At 48.2% G+C, this 17,471-nt stretch overlaps 2 protein-coding genes across 5 annotated transcripts; both read right to left on the bottom strand.

Moving 5' to 3' along the window:
* Window positions 1-809: 809 nt before the first annotated feature.
* Window positions 810-5,840, bottom strand: LOC123072876 (glycine-rich RNA-binding protein 2, mitochondrial). 4 transcript variants are annotated; one of them, XM_044496545.1, is made up of 6 exons: window positions 5,736-5,840; window positions 5,152-5,220; window positions 4,972-5,078; window positions 4,766-4,841; window positions 1,512-4,501; window positions 810-1,185 (listed from the first exon to the last, which is right to left on the bottom strand). In XM_044496545.1, the coding sequence occupies exons 1-4, from the start codon at window positions 5,785-5,787 to the stop codon at window positions 4,794-4,796; spliced, it is 276 nt and encodes a 91-aa protein (XP_044352480.1). In that variant the 5' UTR covers window positions 5,788-5,840; the 3' UTR covers window positions 810-1,185; window positions 1,512-4,501; window positions 4,766-4,793. The 4 variants fall into 4 exon arrangements, with proteins under 4 accessions (XP_044352480.1, XP_044352481.1, XP_044352478.1 ...); XM_044496546.1 differs by having other exon boundaries at window positions 1,512-4,841; window positions 5,736-5,821; XM_044496543.1 differs by lacking the exons at window positions 4,766-4,841; window positions 4,972-5,078; window positions 5,152-5,220; window positions 5,736-5,840 and having other exon boundaries at window positions 1,383-3,369.
* Window positions 5,841-6,061: 221 nt separating this feature from the next.
* LOC123072878 (protein H2A.5-like) lies at window positions 6,062-6,959 on the bottom strand. Its single transcript, XM_044496547.1, has 2 exons — window positions 6,697-6,959; window positions 6,062-6,596 (listed from the first exon to the last, which is right to left on the bottom strand). Exons 1-2 carry the CDS (start codon window positions 6,868-6,870, stop codon window positions 6,240-6,242), a joined length of 531 nt encoding a protein of 176 aa, XP_044352482.1. The 5' UTR covers window positions 6,871-6,959; the 3' UTR covers window positions 6,062-6,239.
* Window positions 6,960-17,471: the final 10,512 nt, after the last annotated feature.

Raw genomic sequence — 17,471 nt, 5'->3', positions numbered from 1 at the left:
ATACACCCTTAGATTTTCTTCCTCATTTGGCTTTCTCCATCTCTCTTCCCTTGCATGACATGGAATTGAACTAACCACAACTCTTGGTGGTTCATCTTCCTTTGTCCTTGGTGGTTCACTCCCGCCCTCTCGACTAGCACCACTCATGCTAGGAGAGTCGAAGTCAAATAACGAGCTGAGATCCGTTTTTTCTCCATAAAACGGTTCAGACTCCCTGAATGTCACATCCATGCTCACAAATGTTCTCCGCTCGCTGGGACTCCAACACTTGTATCCCTTCTGACCAGATGGGTAACCTATGAAGATGCACTTTACTGCTCGTGGATCCAGTTTTCCCACAGAGGGTCTATGATCCCGGACAAAGCAGGTGCATCCAAATACCTTAGGAGGAACTAAGAATTTGTTCTCACCTAGTAACATCTCACATGGCGACTTCATTCCAATCACCCTTGACGGCATCCGGTTGATGAGGAATGTAGCTGTCATTACAGCCTCACTCCACAAGAATTTTGGCACGTTCATTGTATACATTAGTGACCGAGCAACCTCCAAAATATGGCGATTCTTCCTCTCAGCTACTCCGTTTTGAGGTGGTGTACCCGGACAAGATGTTTGGTGCAATATACCTTGACTTGATAGGAATGTGACAAACTCCTTATTCACATACTCTGTCCCATTATCTGTCCTGATCATCTGTATTTGTGTATTGAACTGATTTTTCACATAAGCATAGAAATACTGAAAGCATTTAAAAACCTCATCCTTATGCTTCATAAGATACACCCATGTCATACGAGTATAGCAATCAATGAATGTAACAAAGTACTTCATTCCACTTAGAGAGATAACAGGACATGTCCACACATCTGAGTGAACAAGCATAAAAGGGGAAATACTCCTAAGACCCTTACTCACATAAGATGTCCTTGTGTGTTTAGCAAACTCACATGCATCACACACAAGCTTGTTCTTATCCACCCCACACATTACATCGGGAAAGACTTTACTCATCTTCTCAAAAGACATATGTCCCATTCTACAATGGTGAAGCATTACCTTTGTTTCCTTTTCTCCCATCATTGTTGCTAACATCGTAGACACCGCATTATTTGGCACCCCGCGATCCATGTACCATAGCCCATTACGCCTGGTTCCAGTCCCAAGCCTCTTCCCCGTTTGCCTCTCCTGAATTAGACATAAATAGCGGTCAACTATTACTCGACAATCCACATCGTCAACCAAAGCACTCATTGACATAAGATTGACTGGAAAGGCAGGAACATGCAAAACAGATGAAAGTTTAATAGATGGTGTGCATTGTATTGTGCCAATGCCTTTAATGGGTTGTGAGGTGCCATCAGCAGTTTGGATAGTCTCCTTACATGTGGGTGGATATGGAATATATGACTCAAATTCCATTGATGTGCCGGCAACATGCTTTGATGCCCCCGAATCTAATATCCAATCAGGATGTGATCTTTGTGAGAGAATAGATGCATGAGCACAATTACCTTCATCTGTAGATACAAAGTGAGCAAAGTTGCCGTAACTAAAATCCTCATGATCCTTATCACCTGTGCTTTCTGTTCTTTTCTTTGATTCTTCTTGGGTTGCGAGTGAGGATCCTTCTTCTGAGACTGCCACATTTGCCCTTTGACCACCAGAGTATCCCCGGCCTCGGCCTCCCCTTAATCCACCTCGGTTATATCCTCTCCCCCTTCCACGCATGTTCCTACGTGGAGCCGTGCAAGAACGAATCAAATGACCCTTCTCACCGCAGTTGAAGCACTCTCTGCTCTTATAGTCGGTTGCTATGAAGGCTGGATGAGATGGAGTCGTTGTATTGTTCTTCATCAACTTTAATCGGACCTCCTCCTGTGCCATTGCTGCTATGGCATCCTCTAAGGCAGGTAGAGTAGGTTGATGAAATAAAGTAGCACGTCTCGCCTCAAATTCAGAGTTCAATCCTTTGAGAAACTGCATCACTCGTCTGCGTTCAATCCATTTTCTAGCAGCTGCTATGCAATCTGCATGTGGCAAATCCAGAGGATCATAGTGATCTAAATCAGCCCACAAACGCTGCAGTTCAGCAACATACTCCATCACAGAATTTTCCCCTTGTCTGAGTTCACCAACTCTCTCCTCTGTTTCAGCTATTAACATCACATTCCCTTCACCTGAGTACAGTTTTGAGAGGGTTTTCCATACCTCAGTAGCAGTTGAGATAGTCTCAACAGTTGCGGCAATGGTTGGAGACAAGGAGTTCAACAACCATGCCACTATCAAAGAGTTGGTACTGCTCCATGTCCTCCATTCTGAAGTTTTCTTGTCTCCCGGCTCCTCTGCCTCACCACTGACAAAGCCCTCAAGCCCTTTAGTCCTCAAGATGAGTAGCGCCCTTCTTGACCAGCTCAAATAATTCTTAACACCTTCCATCTTAATTTCATTTGGCATCAAGTCAATTTTCTGAATTGGCTCAATGTGAGGAACAATTGCATTATTTAGAGATGCTGCAGCTCCTACCTTGGCTGTTAGGAGCTCAGCCAATTTTTCAATTGCCTTCTCGAGTCCCTGATTTTCTCCCATGTCTTGCCTCAATCACAGCAGGCAAGAACTTTCCTTCTTCCTCAGTACGCTATCTAGCAGCCCCTCACACAGCAGCACCAAATCAATCCAGGAGCTCTTACCTCCTCTTCTCTGCTAACTCCACTGTAGTACACCACCAGCAGCAACAGAGTCAGCAGCAGCACTTGCAAGCAGCAACAACAGCATCTTCCTCCTTCTCCTCTGCAAACAACAGCAGTTCCAGCACACAGCAGCCACAAGCAGCAGCAGTGCAAAGAGCACCCTCTGCCGCACCAACAGCAAGCAGCAGCAACTGCAGACTGTTCTCAGTCTTTCTCCAGCAGCAGCAAGCCAGCCGCACAAGCAGCAAACCAGCCAGTACTTGGCCTCTCCCCTGGCGCAGCCGCCTCCTTCCTCTGCCCTCTGCCACACACAGTAGCACCCGCGGCACCAGGAGCACTTCGCGCGCGCGCACCTCTTCACGGGAGAGAGCAGTGCCGCCTGTAGCCTCCAATCCCCTCCAGGCGCTCCGCAGGCAGCCCGCGCGCTCGCACGCAGCCGCGCCCGCCGGCCCTCTCCAGGCGCGCCTCTACCGCCGCCGGTCCCGCCTCCAGTGCCCCGCGCAGCACACGCGCGCCAACAACCACCCTGGGTGCCCGGAGCTCCGCCCCACGCTGCCGATTCACCGCCGGCGACCTACAGAACCCAGCATCGCCTCCCGCCTGTGCTCTGACACCATGAAGTGTGGTGGGTTTGGGAAATTTCTGGATAACTCTCTTCCTCTCTAGTCTATACAATACATATACTGGTTTACATGGGCCATGTGGGCCAGATTCACACATATACAGCCCAACATATATGTACATATATGTGGGTGGTGCAAGGTTAGCCTTGAAACAATCTCGGTTTGAACATGGCTAGCTAGCAGCACGGCATTTCTTCCTGATGCATTTACATGAGACAGCTAGCTGTAGGAAAAGCATAAATTCCAGAGTGAGCAGGCAACCTCGAATGAAGGTTCAGATGTGCGCTTCCCTCAGAAGCTTCACACGAAATGCCTTTCCATTTTGAACTGTGCTTTCCATTCCAGATACATATCGTCGGTTGTCATGTCCTCACAGCCAGGGGCTCACTCTGCACATCCTGTCTTGTTCAATGACAGTGATATACTTTTTGAGATAACAAAAAAAATGTAATATAAATTATTTGAGGACTTTTTCTATGAGTGATTGTTTGATCCATATATATAGCTCTAGTACAACAGTGCAGTTACACAACACCATAGCCTGTTAGAAACGAATTTCGTCTCGTGTCTGCCAGAGCCCAGAAGCATATTGCTCTCAGTTATTTCCTCATTTACCTATTAATGTCATATACCCAATGTACGATATTGTTCCTCATAGTTGTGTGTTCCATGCCAAATGAAACATGGAATCCGTCCTTCGGGTGTTCGAATTAAAACAGATGCCTGGTAAATCTAGCTCTGGTAACCAGTAATTAATTCAGAGTTCTGACCAGTTAACATGTTATGCCTACACTAGTTGAGCTACTGCTCATATAAATTCTTAAGCCTTGAAATAAGTAGTCCAGATAAATAAGGAATTCCTTTAACAGCTCCCTTGTGCTATATGCCTGGCTCATTGAGCTAAATATGAGATGTTCCGTAGTGAATCATGTGTGTTTGAAGAAATGCAACTCTCATGTCGGTAAATTTTCCCAAATTAAGCTCAAATTTTACAGCTGCCTTTAAAATAAAACTCCCAAAAATAAGCTCTAGTTTACAGACCCATTGGCATTCTGGATGGAAATAACATGCCATGCTTGCCACAACATACATAATACGCTTCTGGATGGATAGCTGGTTTCCATCGGACTTGCCATATTCAAGTTTTAAGATGAGAGCAGAAATTGTTCCCAAACCAGCGCTAATGTGGACCTAAAATTAGAAAAACAATGAATTAACTTCCTGTCTTAGTCGAAGAGAAATAGCTAACCAGTCAGGTGTTCCTCTGGTTTTCAGTAATCAAAAATCAGAATGATACAGGCAATGTCAAGCTAAAAAATCAGAAGACTGGTCTATTTGACGTTGGTCGTAAGACTGAGCTTGAAATATGTACTGGTGATCATACAAAGGTACATGTCCAGGGCGCCATCTAACATTACAAATTCTGAACACAACAAACAAAGACCGGATAAGTACCTTGCTCATCTGTAGCAGCAGTAGCAGGTCATCCACTGTTTGCGAAATGCACCCGTATGTTCTTCCCATCGAGCACCTGTAACAATCATCATGTGGGAACAATGTGTCAGCATAAGTAAAAGAACTGCACTGAGCACTGCATATTATCTTGCAGGAACTTGGCTTCTTCTGCTATACCTACAGAATCCATGAAGCACAATTCCTACCTCGTCGCTCATCTTCTCCAATGCCGCAGCTGCTTCTTTTTCCGAGGAGAACTTGACGAAACCGTACCCTTTTGATTGCCCGGTCACGGGATGGCACATCACTTTGACTGTCAGGCGCATTGATCAGTCCAAGGACAATCCCCTAATCAGCAAAAAGATTCAGAACAGATAGATTTGTACCTTGGATAACATCGCCGTGCTGAGAGAACGCGTCCTTGAGAGCAACTTCGTTGGTGTCGTATGACAGGCCTGAAAAACTCGGTGGAAGAAACAGCAGGGCATCAAAACATCCTGAACCATTCACACGTCAAGCACGGTTCCTGCAGTTGTTCAATGTTCACACAGATGCGTACTTCCTAACATTTACATTTATTTAAGATTGAACTCGCTGCTTGCGCGGAATTTCACTGGACGGAATAAATACATTGTGCTAGCAGCAAAATCAGCAAGCAGGATGATTGAGAAACTAGCATGACCGAGATAAATCTGGCAGGTCTCCAACGGAGAAGAGGTTCAGGTTCAGGCATCAATCAGATTGACCGGAAACTGAACCCCAGGCACCCTGAACCATAAGTCAGCAGCATTCTTGCATTGTGCGATGTTCAAACAGATTTCTCCTAGCACTTACAGTTTGTTCAGATTAGACAGATCAAGCAGGATGATTGAGGAACTAGCATGATCTTCCTAAGTTTGTAAGCAAATTGGGGTCCAAGCACCAAACAAATTCCCAAACCGAACACGAGAATGGGGTCGACGAATCTTACCTCCGACGAACAGTTTGGAGCCTGACGAGAAACCGGCGGTCCGATCCAGCATCTTCCCCACAGGAACCCTAGCATGGAGCGCAGCCTTTCTCCCCCAATTGAGCATCGCCGACGAACCCTAGAAATAATCCCCAGATCCCCTTCCCCTCAGATCGGTTAACCCCCACAAAATTTCACCAACCGCACCCCGCTGAACCTAGTTATTGCCAAATCGCCCCCAAGAACACCTAACCGAGTGAAATTGTGCGAACAAATGTGCAGACGAACAAGGGGATCGAGGCGACTTCAAGAACCAGCAAAAAATAGCGAGATTGACACGGAGAAGATTGGAATTGGCTAAACGATCGAGTTTCCAGCTTCAATTCAGCAGTGATTCAAGATCAATCGACGCTACAGACTACTACCAGTTCGGACTCCAGACCAGGCATTACATACAGGATCCCATGCTCTCTCTCTTCCTCTCTCCCTCTCAGATGCAGAACTTAGCGACGCGACGGGGCCATTCTACTCCTCCTCCTCGGCGGCGGCGGCGGCGGCCTCCTTCTCGGCGTCGGCGGCGGTGGTCTTCTTGTCGGCGGCGGTCTTCTTCTTGGGGGTCTTCTTGGCGGCGGGGGCGGGGGCCTTCTTCTCGGTCTTCTTCCTGGGCGACTTGGGCGACTGGGCCTCCTTCTCGGCCTTCTCGAGGGCCCTCTTGGGGAGCAGCACGGGGTTGATGTTGGGCAGCACGCCGCCGTGCGCGATGGTGACGCCGGCGAGCAGCTTGCCGAGCTCCTGGTCGTTGCGGATGGCGAGGAGCAGGTGGCGCGGCACGATGCGGCTCTTCTTGTTGTCCTTGGCGGCGTTGCCGGCGAGCTCCAGCACCTGCGAATCCATCCAAAGAACCGAGACGAGACGAGATCTGTCAGCCCTCCGGCGAGCGCGAGAAAGAACAGGGCACGAGATCGGTCGGTTGGGTGGTTACCTCGGCGGCGAGGTACTCGAGGACGGCGGCGAGGTAGACGGGGGCGCCGGAGCCGACGCGCTGCGCGTAGCGGCCCTTCTTGAGGAAGCGCCCGATGCGGCCGACGGGGAACTGGAGGCCGGCCTTGACGGACCGGGTCACCGCCTTCTTCCTCTCTCCGCCCTTCCTGGCCATCTCTCCTCCCTCTCCGGCGAGCTCGGACCCCTCGGAATGCGGCGGTGGATGGAATGCGCGGAACTGCTTCTGATTTGGTGGCGTCTGCCGGCGGCGAAGGCGCCGGTTTTATAGGGGGGCGGGGGGCTCCGAGGGAGGGTGGGCGGTCAGGATTGGTTCGGGGGGCGCGATCCGTGGGAGGGCCCGATCGGCCAATCAGAGCGCGGCGGTTTTTCCCTCCTCGTCTCGCTCCGTTTCTTTCCTTTTGTGCGGGAAGTGGGTTCGAAATTTTGGAATACGCGCTCTTTTCTGGCGGAGGGGTTTTCGGTTGTGTTATTATTTTTGGTAATTATCCCATTTTGTTGTTGGTAATATCAAATAGTTGTTGGCGAGTTTAGTTGTGTTCTTCTTTGTTTTGGGTCGAGCGTCTCTTGTCTCTCTGCTTTCGGGCACCATGTTCACGTCTCTTCTGTTCGTGTCATGGGTTGTACCACCTCATGTATTCATTCTATCTTCTTCTATCAATAAAATGATACGCAAGCTTTGCATATTCGCGAAAAAATACGCCTCTGCGGGATGAACAATCCGGTGTGACACGAGTTGAGTGGGTATAGGGCATGTCTGGATGGTGCCCTCACCACGGTATCAAATGCCAAGTTATTTAAAGAGAAGGTTAATGCCCTCACCACGAAATGTGGTGGGCAGCGGCGACGATGAATGGGAATGTGCAGAACTGCTTCGAATTTGGTGGCATCTGCTGACGATGAGGGCATCAACTTCGTAGGGGGGGGGGGGTCCATGGGTGGGGCGCGATCTGTGTGACGTGCGCTCCCCGCTGTTGGATATGGGAGGGCGAACGGTCAGGATTGGTTCAAAAAAATGTTGGCAGCGGGAATAGGCTCTCTTTTTCACATGGAGGGATTTTCGGCTCTGTTATTTTGGGCAATTATCCCATTTGTTTTTGGTATGATTTGGGTGGATCTTTTGCGTGGTAAAAGGCTCGATCGTATGATTACATTGTGTTAGGTTGATCGTTACGCGTGCATCGAATATGGGTTGGGCTATGCGCATTTCGCTCCGCGGGATGAACAATCAGTGTGACGCGAGCTGAGTGGGTGTATGGCATGTCTGGATGGTGCCCACGCCCGCCATATCAAAACGGGGCATGCCAACTGGTTGGCCGAAGATTTTGTCATCGCGAGATTGTCATGTTGTTGGCGGAAAAGCTGAATGCGATGACTGAAAAGTTGGTTAGATCCGAAATTTCGACGGCCATCCAAATGCTCACCCTCGTTCTTAGTCAACGACGAAACTTTCATGAGAAGGATGAAAAGTTTTAATCATTACCGAAAGGAGAAGTGAGGGATACAACTTGTAGGCATGTCATTGCATTAACGTAGAATGTGATATTATTACTGGACTCCATGGTTTGAAATCACTATGATGCTAGTTCATGTTGGCCTTCTTGGAGAACAACACTGAGTGGATGTTGGGTAACACGCTGCTATAGGCGATGGTGATGCCGTCACGCAGCTTGGCGAGCTCCTCTTGTTGTGAGTGGTGAGTAGTACGTGACACGGCATGATCCGAGTCTTCTTGTTGTCCTTGGCCGCGTCGCCCGCCAGTTCCAGCATCAGTGGTTCAAGGAGCACACCGAGAGGATATCACTAGCGGGCACGAGAACGACATGAATGGACTATATCAATGGTTGGGTGGTTACCTCGGCGATGAGGTAATCGAGGATGGCGGCGAGGTAGACTGGGGCGCCAGAGCCGATGCATTGCACATAATGGTCCTTCTTCGGTAGGGCCTAGCTCTAGATGGCAAAACCCTGTCGGATAGTTGACATCAAGTGTGTGCAACCCAATAGAGAGGTCGCAGTTTTGATCTTAGTTTGAGAGGTACGCAAATGTGTTGTCTAAGGATATGACCATGAGCCTCCTGAAGAGTTGTCCGAGGGACTAATCGAGTTTCTGTCGGAGGGCCTCTCGAAGGGCTGTCCGAGGGAGAACATCCTCGCACTTGGGAGGTTGTAAAATCCTAGTTGCGGGGATCAGCACCAATGAGCTCCACCTACTCTCCTTCCATTTCCCTTCGAGTCGGTAATGATCAGAGCAAACCGTATGCATCTTCATCGTTGTCCTAGGCGTGTACGTATAGTATGTTTTTTTTCTGTTGCGTTACCCTACAAAGCGGTCTCCACCCTCAGATCTAGAAGGTGTAAGCGGTCAGCTCGGGTGTGCGATCCACGTGGCCAGTGGTCTCTGCCGTCAAATCTGGAAGGTGCAAGCGATTGGGATCAACTCGAGAGTGCGATCTGTGTGACCAGTGGTCTCCGTTGTCGGATCTGGGAGGTGCAAGTGGTTGGGGTTAGCTCAAGGGAGGGCATGATCTGTGGGAGGACCGGATGGACCAATCAGGAGGTAAGAATTTTCCCTCCTCACTTTATTTTGTTTATTTCCTTTCATATGGGAATGAATTCTCTATCGTCGAATTTGGAAGGTGCAAATGGTGGGGAACAACTTGGGGATACGATATATGGGAGGGCTCGACCAGTCAATCAGAGCATTGATATTCTTCCTCTTTTGTCTCATTTTGTTCTTTCCTTTCGTGAGGGAAATGGATTTTGAAAATTGGGGCGCTGCGGGAGTAGACCGTTTTTTACACAAGGATTTTCTTGGTTTTGTCATTTATGGCATTCTCATTTTGCTTTTGGCATAATTCCAGTACCAAAGAAGAAATTTAAGCATCTCATGAAGCACTCAACAAGAAAAGGCATCCCATGTAGAATACCAACAAGGACATGTTGCCAAAATACACAAGCATCTGGAAGGTTGACTACAAGGAGGTGAATAAGAAGGATTTTGTTTCCTTGCACATTTTTTTTATTGTTTTGACGAGCAAACATTAGGGGAATCCCCTACGGTATAATCTTCATTAAGTGAAGAGAGTAAAAGGAGTTTAGATATTTACAAGGGGGTTGAGGTGCCCCCAACAAAACAGAAAAAAAGAGCTGAAAGAAATACAACAATAGTCTACCAAGGGTCTAGGAAGTAGAGAGAATCCAAGCTTCCAGTGGCTCCACGTCCACTGGTTTATCTCTACAAGATGACCCATTGGGCCATTGACGCAGAGACCAACTACAGTTCGGACGGTAAGTGAACTATTTCGAGCCCGGAAGGTAAGTGAACTATTTCGGGAAAAAATGCATTGTTCGCAAATGATTATCTTTGCACTGTGTTTGTACTTGCCCTAACGATGATCATAGTTTAGGAATGATCCGCAAAGGGGAAAAACAAATGCAAGCGTAATTCATATTTAAAAGACGCGTTTGAAATTTTGAAGTCTTGTCAAACATTATCTAGAAAACTACATGCACTATATTGAGTCAATTGACGCGGTATCCGTACTTGTGCGATCATATATGTTTGATTTGATAAATTACTTTTGCTTTCACAAAAAAAGTGTAATGGAGATACTACCTTTACATGTGCAACCACGCTACCCCATCTCACTACTGCCTATAAAGCTAATTTCCTTATGTTAAGTGTGTGTTCAACTATTCATAAGTGTATATGGCTTAGAGGATATGAAAATGGAAAATATGTTTGTTGTGTGAAAGTGTTTGAGCGGAGGTCGAAAAGTGTCTATTCCACTATCCATGTGCAAGGTTGAGAGTTAGAGCATGCAGACATGTCAATGCACCATTTTCAAAACCGCAAGCCAAAATTTCAAAATCCATTTCCCACACGAAAGGAATGAAAAGAAACGAGACACATAATTCATTTAAACTCGTGAGTGAAATGGACTTAGCTCATCCCCATTCAATCGACATGTTACACGGATTCATTTCACCCATGGAGTGAAATGGACATAGCCCAACTCCGTTCGATCAACGCGTAGCGATGAGCTTACCTGATGTAAACATATGACCAAACCTTTCACCCATTTATCTCGTGGAGGAAGGGGTGTGAGGGGAACACACATGTTGTATCTTGCGAATTTTATCTCAAACAATGGAATGGACACTTTTTGACTTGGCATGAAGAGTGTCACAATTCCAACAATCCGTTCAATTTTCATCTCAACAGAGCCAAGGGAATACACTTACGGATAAAAAAGTAACTTAAAAAAATAGTTAACTAACACAAGGTTTGACAAAAGATAATTGTGCAAACAACAAAATGGTTGCCGGTCAACTTAATGGAAAATGACAACTAGAAGAAAAAGTAACATTATATGCTACATAGAGTGGAATAAGTAAATAATGCCACATAACCGTGTCAATGATGACAAGTGTTAAAACACAATCCATGAAAACGGCGTTGTATCCATCAGAACGCAACACTTCTTCACATGCCATATTATTATTTCATATACCCATGCAAAAGAACAAAATTTCTCACCAAATTCTCACTCTTCTATCTTCTTTGCTGCTCACCGGAGAAGCAGGGGTGCACTAACATAGTAGCAACTTCAAACCCGAGAATCTAAGAATAACATCTCATTCTACATTAATGCAGTGACATGTTTGCAAGCTGTTGATACGTCTCCAATGTATCTATATTTTTTGATTGTTCCATGCTATTATATTATCTGTTTTGGATGTTTACTAGGCTTTAATATGCTTTTTTATATTATTTTTTGGCCTAACCTATTAACCGGAGGCCCAGTGCCAGTTTCTGTTTTTTTTTTGCCTATTTTAGAGTTTTGCAGAAAAGGAATACCAAACGGAGTCCAAACGAAATGAAACTTTTGCGATGATCTTTCTTAGACCGAAAGCAAACCAGAAGACTTGGAGTTGAAGTCAGAAACGCCACGAGGCGTCCACGAGGCAGGAGGGCGCGCCCAGGGGGTAGGCGCTCCCCCCCACCCTCGTGGGCCCCTCGTAGCTCCACCGACGTACTTCTTTCGCTTATATATACTCTTATACCCTAAAAACATCAGGGGGGCCACGAAACCACTTTTCCACCACCTCAACCTTCTATACCCATGAGATCCCATCTTGGGGCCTTTTTTGGCGATCTGCCGGAGGGGGAATCGATCATGGAGGGCTTCTACATCAACACCATTGCCTCTCCGATGAAGCGTGGGTAGTTTATCATGGACCTTCGGGTCCATAGTTATTAGCTAGATGGCTTCTTCTCTCTCTTTGATTCTCAATAAAAGTTCTCCTCGATGTTCTTGGAGATCTATTCGATGTAATACTCTTTTGCGGTGTGTTTGCCGAGATCCGATGAATTGTGGATTTATGAACAAGATTATCTATGAATATTATCTGGTTCTTCTCTGAATTCTTATATGCATGATTTGATATCTTTGCAAGTCTCTTCGAATTATCGGTTTAGTTTGGCCTACTAGATTGATCTTTCTTGCAATGGGAGAAGTGCTTAGCTTTGGGTTCAATCTTGCGGTGTCCTTTCCCAGTGACAGCAGGGGCCGCAAGACACGTATTGTGTTGTTGCCATCAAGGATAAAAAGATGGGTGAGGGAGTCCCGGACTAGGGGGTGTCCTGATAGCCGAACTATCATCATCGGCCGGACTCCAAGACTATGAAGATACAAGATTGAAGACTTCGTCCCGTGTCCGGATGGGACTTTCCTTGGCGTGGAAGGCAAGCTTGGCGATACGGATATGTAGATCTCCTACCATTGTAACCGACTCTGTGTAACCCTAGCCCTCTCCGGTGTCTATATAAGCCGGATGGCCTTAGTCCATAGGACGAACAACAATCATACCATAGGCTAGCTTCTAGGGTTTAGCCTCCTTGATCTCGTGGTAGATCTACTCTTGTAACCCACATCATCAATATTAATCAAGCAAGACGTAGGGTTTTACCTCCATCAAGAGGGCCCGAACCTGGGTAAAAACATCGTGTCCCTCGTCTCCTGTTACCATCCGCCTAGACGCACAGTTCGGGACCCCCTACCCGAGATCCGCCGGTTTTGACACCGACATTGGTGCTTTCATTGAGAGTTCCTCTGTGCCGTCGCGATCACGAAGGATTCCTTCTCCCGTCTTTAAAGACGGTACCGTCATCAAGAGAGCTTTGGTCACCGGCCAAACTGTCCGGCTAGGTGGTTTTCTTATGACCGCCTGTTCGGCCACCGCTCCGACGATGACCTCTCAGGTCATCAAAAGCGATCTTCACGTCAGCCCAGAATTCGCCGAGCAGTTAGATCCGATTGAGCTCTCCTCTGTAAACAAGCTCTTGGATCGCATCGCCGCCCTGGGAGTCGCTACAGACTACGATCAGATTGGGCTTAAACCCGATCTGAGAGAGATTAACTCTCCTCAGGCCACCCACCACGTTGTCGTGGTAGAGGAACAATGCGGCAACCCTTCTTCTACGTTGAAAACCAACTATGTCCGGATTCCCGATCCCTCCAAGCCGGATTCCCGCGAAGGGACGGACGCTAATCAAATACTGAACTTAGAGTCAGGCATCGGACTAGATTCGTTGGAAAGCATCCAGCAAGTCAAGCTTCCAAATCCGGAAACTTCTTGGCCTTTGAGCCTCAGATCGGGCGGGGTTCCGAACTTGATTCCACCCGCCCACCCAAACATAAGCGATCTATCTCGAATACGGCAAGAGCCCGATGAAACAGTACATCATTACTGGGCCAGATTCCTCCTGGTTATGAACAGGATAAAGGACTGCTGCGAAGAAAGCGCGATTTCAATTTTCTGCAACAATTGCACGGACAAGGGAATCATGAACGCCATAAGTCGTCGCGAAGTTACACGCTTCATCGACCTAGCGACTATCGTACAAAAATACTGTGCGGTAGAGAGTGCCAGGAACACCGAAACTAGGTTTTGGGACAGTCCGGCCTTGACCACAACCCTAGTCCGAAGTAAAAGGGTGCGCCATACTCAAGCACCTGGGTTAAAAACCAAAAAGCAAAGACCCCCTAAAGGGCATGGAACCGTACTGGAGGGCTGGCTCAACGGACCCTGCAAAATCCACAGTACGGAGGGCGCCACTCCAACACACAGCCTTCGAGCATGTTGGATACTACGGCAGGTGGCCAAAAGTGGCGAAGGCTTTTTAGCCCCGGGCAAACAGCCCAGCAGTACCGGTACGGTATTAACAGTCTTCGAGACTTTCGCATCAAATAACATGCGAAAACGAACAATCCGCGGCCTCGCCGAAGTCTACCAAGTAGCAACAGCAAATCCATGGAGTGACACGGCTATCACCTTCAACGCCAGCGACGAACCTAAATTCCGAACAGCTAGAGCACCAGCCGCATTGGTCCTCAGTCCGATAGTGGACGGCTTTCGCCTTACCAAGGTACTCATGGATGGCGGCAGCGGATTAAACCTCATCTACGAGGAAACCCTTCAAAAAATGGATATTGACTGGAGCCGCATCGAGCGAAGCAGCACAACCTTCAGAGGGATAATCCCTAGTCGAGAAGTACGCTGCACAGGAAAAATCACACTAGATGTAGTGTTCGGCTCACCGGACAATTACAGGTCCGAGGAGGTCACGTTCCAAGTGGCCCCATTCGGCAGCGGATATCACGCTTTGTTAGGGCGAGAGGCATTCACAATCTTCCAAGCTATACCCCACTACGGGTACATGAAGCTCAAAATGCCCGGACCCAATGGGATAATCACTCTTGCCAGTGATCCAGATACAGCACTCCGCGCTGAAAATAAGACAGCCGCACTGGCCCTAGAGGCATTGTCCGAAGCCCTAGCGGCAGAGGAACTAACTACGCTGCGCTCCACGGTGGATAGGGACGATGTGATACTCGATAAGAGGTCCAAGTCCACCTCTTTTAAACCAGCAGACGAAATAGTCAAATTTCAGGTCCATCCAACGGACCCCACAAAGACGGCCTCCATTGGGGCACAATTAAGTCCTGATGTCGAAGCCGCACTACGAGAATTCCTTCGGGAAAATTGGGACATTTTTGCCTGGCACCCTTCAGACATGCCAGGAATCCCACGCAGGCTGGCAGAGCACAGCCTAAACATCCTAAAAGGATTCAAGCCGGTCAAACAAGCTCTTCGGCGATTTTCCGAACCCAAAAGACAGGCAATGGGAGAAGAGCTAGCCAAACTCTTAGAAGCCGGATTCATCAGAGATATAAAACATCCGGACTGGCTAGCCAATCTAGTAATGGTACCAAAAAAGGACAAATCCTGGCGCCTCTGCGTCGATTTTAAAGACCTTAACAAGGCCTGTCCAAAGGACCCTTTCCCCCTCCCTCGCATCGACCAAATCATCGATGCTACCGCAGGGCACGATTCATTGTGCTTCCTCGACGCATACTCCGGATACCATCAAATCAAGATGGCGGAGAAAGACCAGGCCGCAACGGCATTCATTACTCCATATGGGCCATTCTGCTTCAACACAATGCCCTTCGGACTCAAAAACGCCGGCGCAACATATCAGCGCATGATTCAAACATGTCTGGCTACCCAGATAGGCAAAACAGTAGAGGCATACGTAGACGATGTGGTCGTCAAGACCAAACACGTCGAAACTCTAGTAGAAGACTTGAGGGTGACATTCGACAACCTCCGAGCATATGACATTAAGCTCAATCCGGAAAAATGCGTCTTCGGCGTACCAGCCGGAAAGCTCTTGGGCTTCATCGTATCCGGTAGAGGAATTGAAGCAAACCCGGCCAAAATCCGAGCTCTGTCACAATTGGATATTCCAAAAGACCTCAAGCAAATACAAAAACTAACCGGATGCGTAGCGGCCTTAAGTCGCTTCATCTCCCGTTTGGGAGAAAAGGCTCTGCCCCTCTACCGCCTCCTCCGGCGCACCGAACATTTCGAATGGACGGATGCTGCCACAGCCGGACTCGAAGAAATAAAGGCCATACTGGCAACAAATCCGGTCCTGGCCGCGCCCAACCTGGGCGAACCTATGTTATTATATATCGCAGCAACACATCAAGTTGTCAGCGCGGTACTCGTCGTCGAGCGAGAGACAGAAGGGCACAGATTCCCTCTTCAAAAACCAGTGTACTACGTATCCACTGTTCTAACTCCATGCAAGTCCCGGTACCCACATTATCAAAAGATAGCATATGCGGTGTTCATGGCATCCCGGAAGCTGCGACACTACTTTCAAGAGTGTTCCATAACGGTGGCCTCCGAAGTACCTCTCAACGATATTATAAACAATCGCGACGCAACGGGCAGGATTGCAAAATGGGCTATTGAGCTCTTACCATTTGACATAACCTATAAACCACGGCGAGCTATAAAGTCGCAGGTTCTGGCCGACTTCGTCGCCGAATGGACCGAAGCCGAACTCCCTAAAGAGTACGGCGCATACTCCAATTGGATCATGCATTTCGACGGATCCAAAATGTTGGCTGGCTTGGGGGCTGGCGTCGTCCTGACGTCCCCAACTGGAGACACAATCCAATACGTACTTCAAATAATGTACATGGACTCCAATAACGCAGCCGAATACGAGGCCCTTCTACATGGCCTCCGGATGGCAATCTCCATGGGCATTCAACGCCTAGAGGTGCGCGGGGATTCAAACCTCGCAATATCCCAAGTAAATGGAGACTTTGATGCCAAAGATCCAAAAATGGCAGCTTACCGCAACGCCGTCCTAAAAATGTCAGCTCGGTTCGAAGGACTCGAATTCCACCATGTAGCCCGGGATAATAACCAGGCAGCAGACGTGTTAGCACGCATCGGCGCGAAACGAGACGCCGTCCCTCCAAACATCTTCCTGGAACGGCTCTTCAAGCCATCCGTGTTATGGGAAGAGGAGTCCGGAAATAACAATCCGGAGCCAGCTGCATCACCGAACTCAGACCATTCTGACACAATCGGCGGCTCAGCCAACGAAATAACACCTTCAGCTCACGAAATAATGGCAGTAATTGCCCCGTGGACAGAACCATTCCTAGCCTACTTAATTCGGCAGGAACTTCCCGAAGACCAAAATGAGGCCCGCTGCATAGTTCGGCGATCTAAAGCCTACAAGGTCCATGAGGGAGAACTTTATAAGAAAAGCACAACCGGAGTCCTTCAAAGGTGTATCTCCGAAGAGGAGGGGCGGAATCTCCTGGCTGAAATTCACGCCGGACTCGGCGGGCACCACGCTGCAGCCCGGGCACTCGTAGGCAAGGCCTTCCGTACAGGATTTTATTGGCCGACAGCCCGGGCAGATGCTCAGGACTTAGTCCAACGATGCGTCGGTTGCCAGCTCTTTGCTAATCAGAGCCACATGCCACCCACCGCCCTCAAAACTATACCCATTACCTGGCCGTTCGCGGTCTGGGGGCTTGACATGGTTGGACCCCTTAAAGGGGGAACCCACAAGCACAAATACTTATTGGTCATGGTGGACAAATTCACCAAATGGATTGAGGCCAAGCCGGTTAAAACGGCAGAATCCGGACCGGTGATAGACTTCCTATCCGGGGTAGTACACCGTTTTGGCGTCCCCCACAGCATCATCACTGATAACGGCACGAACTTCACTGCCGACGAGGTTAAACTCTGGTGCAAAAACATGGGCATCAAGCTCGATTACGCTTCAGTCTATCACCCCCAAACTAACGGTCAAGTCGAGCGAGCAAATGGTCTAATCATGAGCGGCATCAAACCCAGACTAGTGCGGTCC

This window comes from Triticum aestivum, chromosome 3B, assembly GCF_018294505.1.
Source record: "Triticum aestivum cultivar Chinese Spring chromosome 3B, IWGSC CS RefSeq v2.1, whole genome shotgun sequence".
NCBI classification, from domain to species: domain Eukaryota; kingdom Viridiplantae; phylum Streptophyta; class Magnoliopsida; order Poales; family Poaceae; genus Triticum; species Triticum aestivum.
This window is presented reverse-complemented; position numbering and strand designations above follow the sequence as displayed.

What these genes read in the sequence shown, in the direction of transcription:
- LOC123072878 (XM_044496547.1), bottom strand. Translation starts at nt 6,870, where the DNA reads ATGGCCAGGAAGGGCGGAGAGAGGAAGAAGGCGGTGACCCGGTCCGTC. An exon ending in TCGAGTACCTCGCCGCCGAG is followed by an intron (nt 6,597 to 6,696) that starts GTAACCACCCAA and finishes ATGGATTCGCAG; the next exon opens with GTGCTGGAGCTCGCCGGCAA.
- LOC123072876 (XM_044496543.1), bottom strand. Translation starts at nt 2,586, where the DNA reads ATGGGAGAAAATCAGGGACTCGAGAAGGCAATTGAAAAATTGGCTGAG.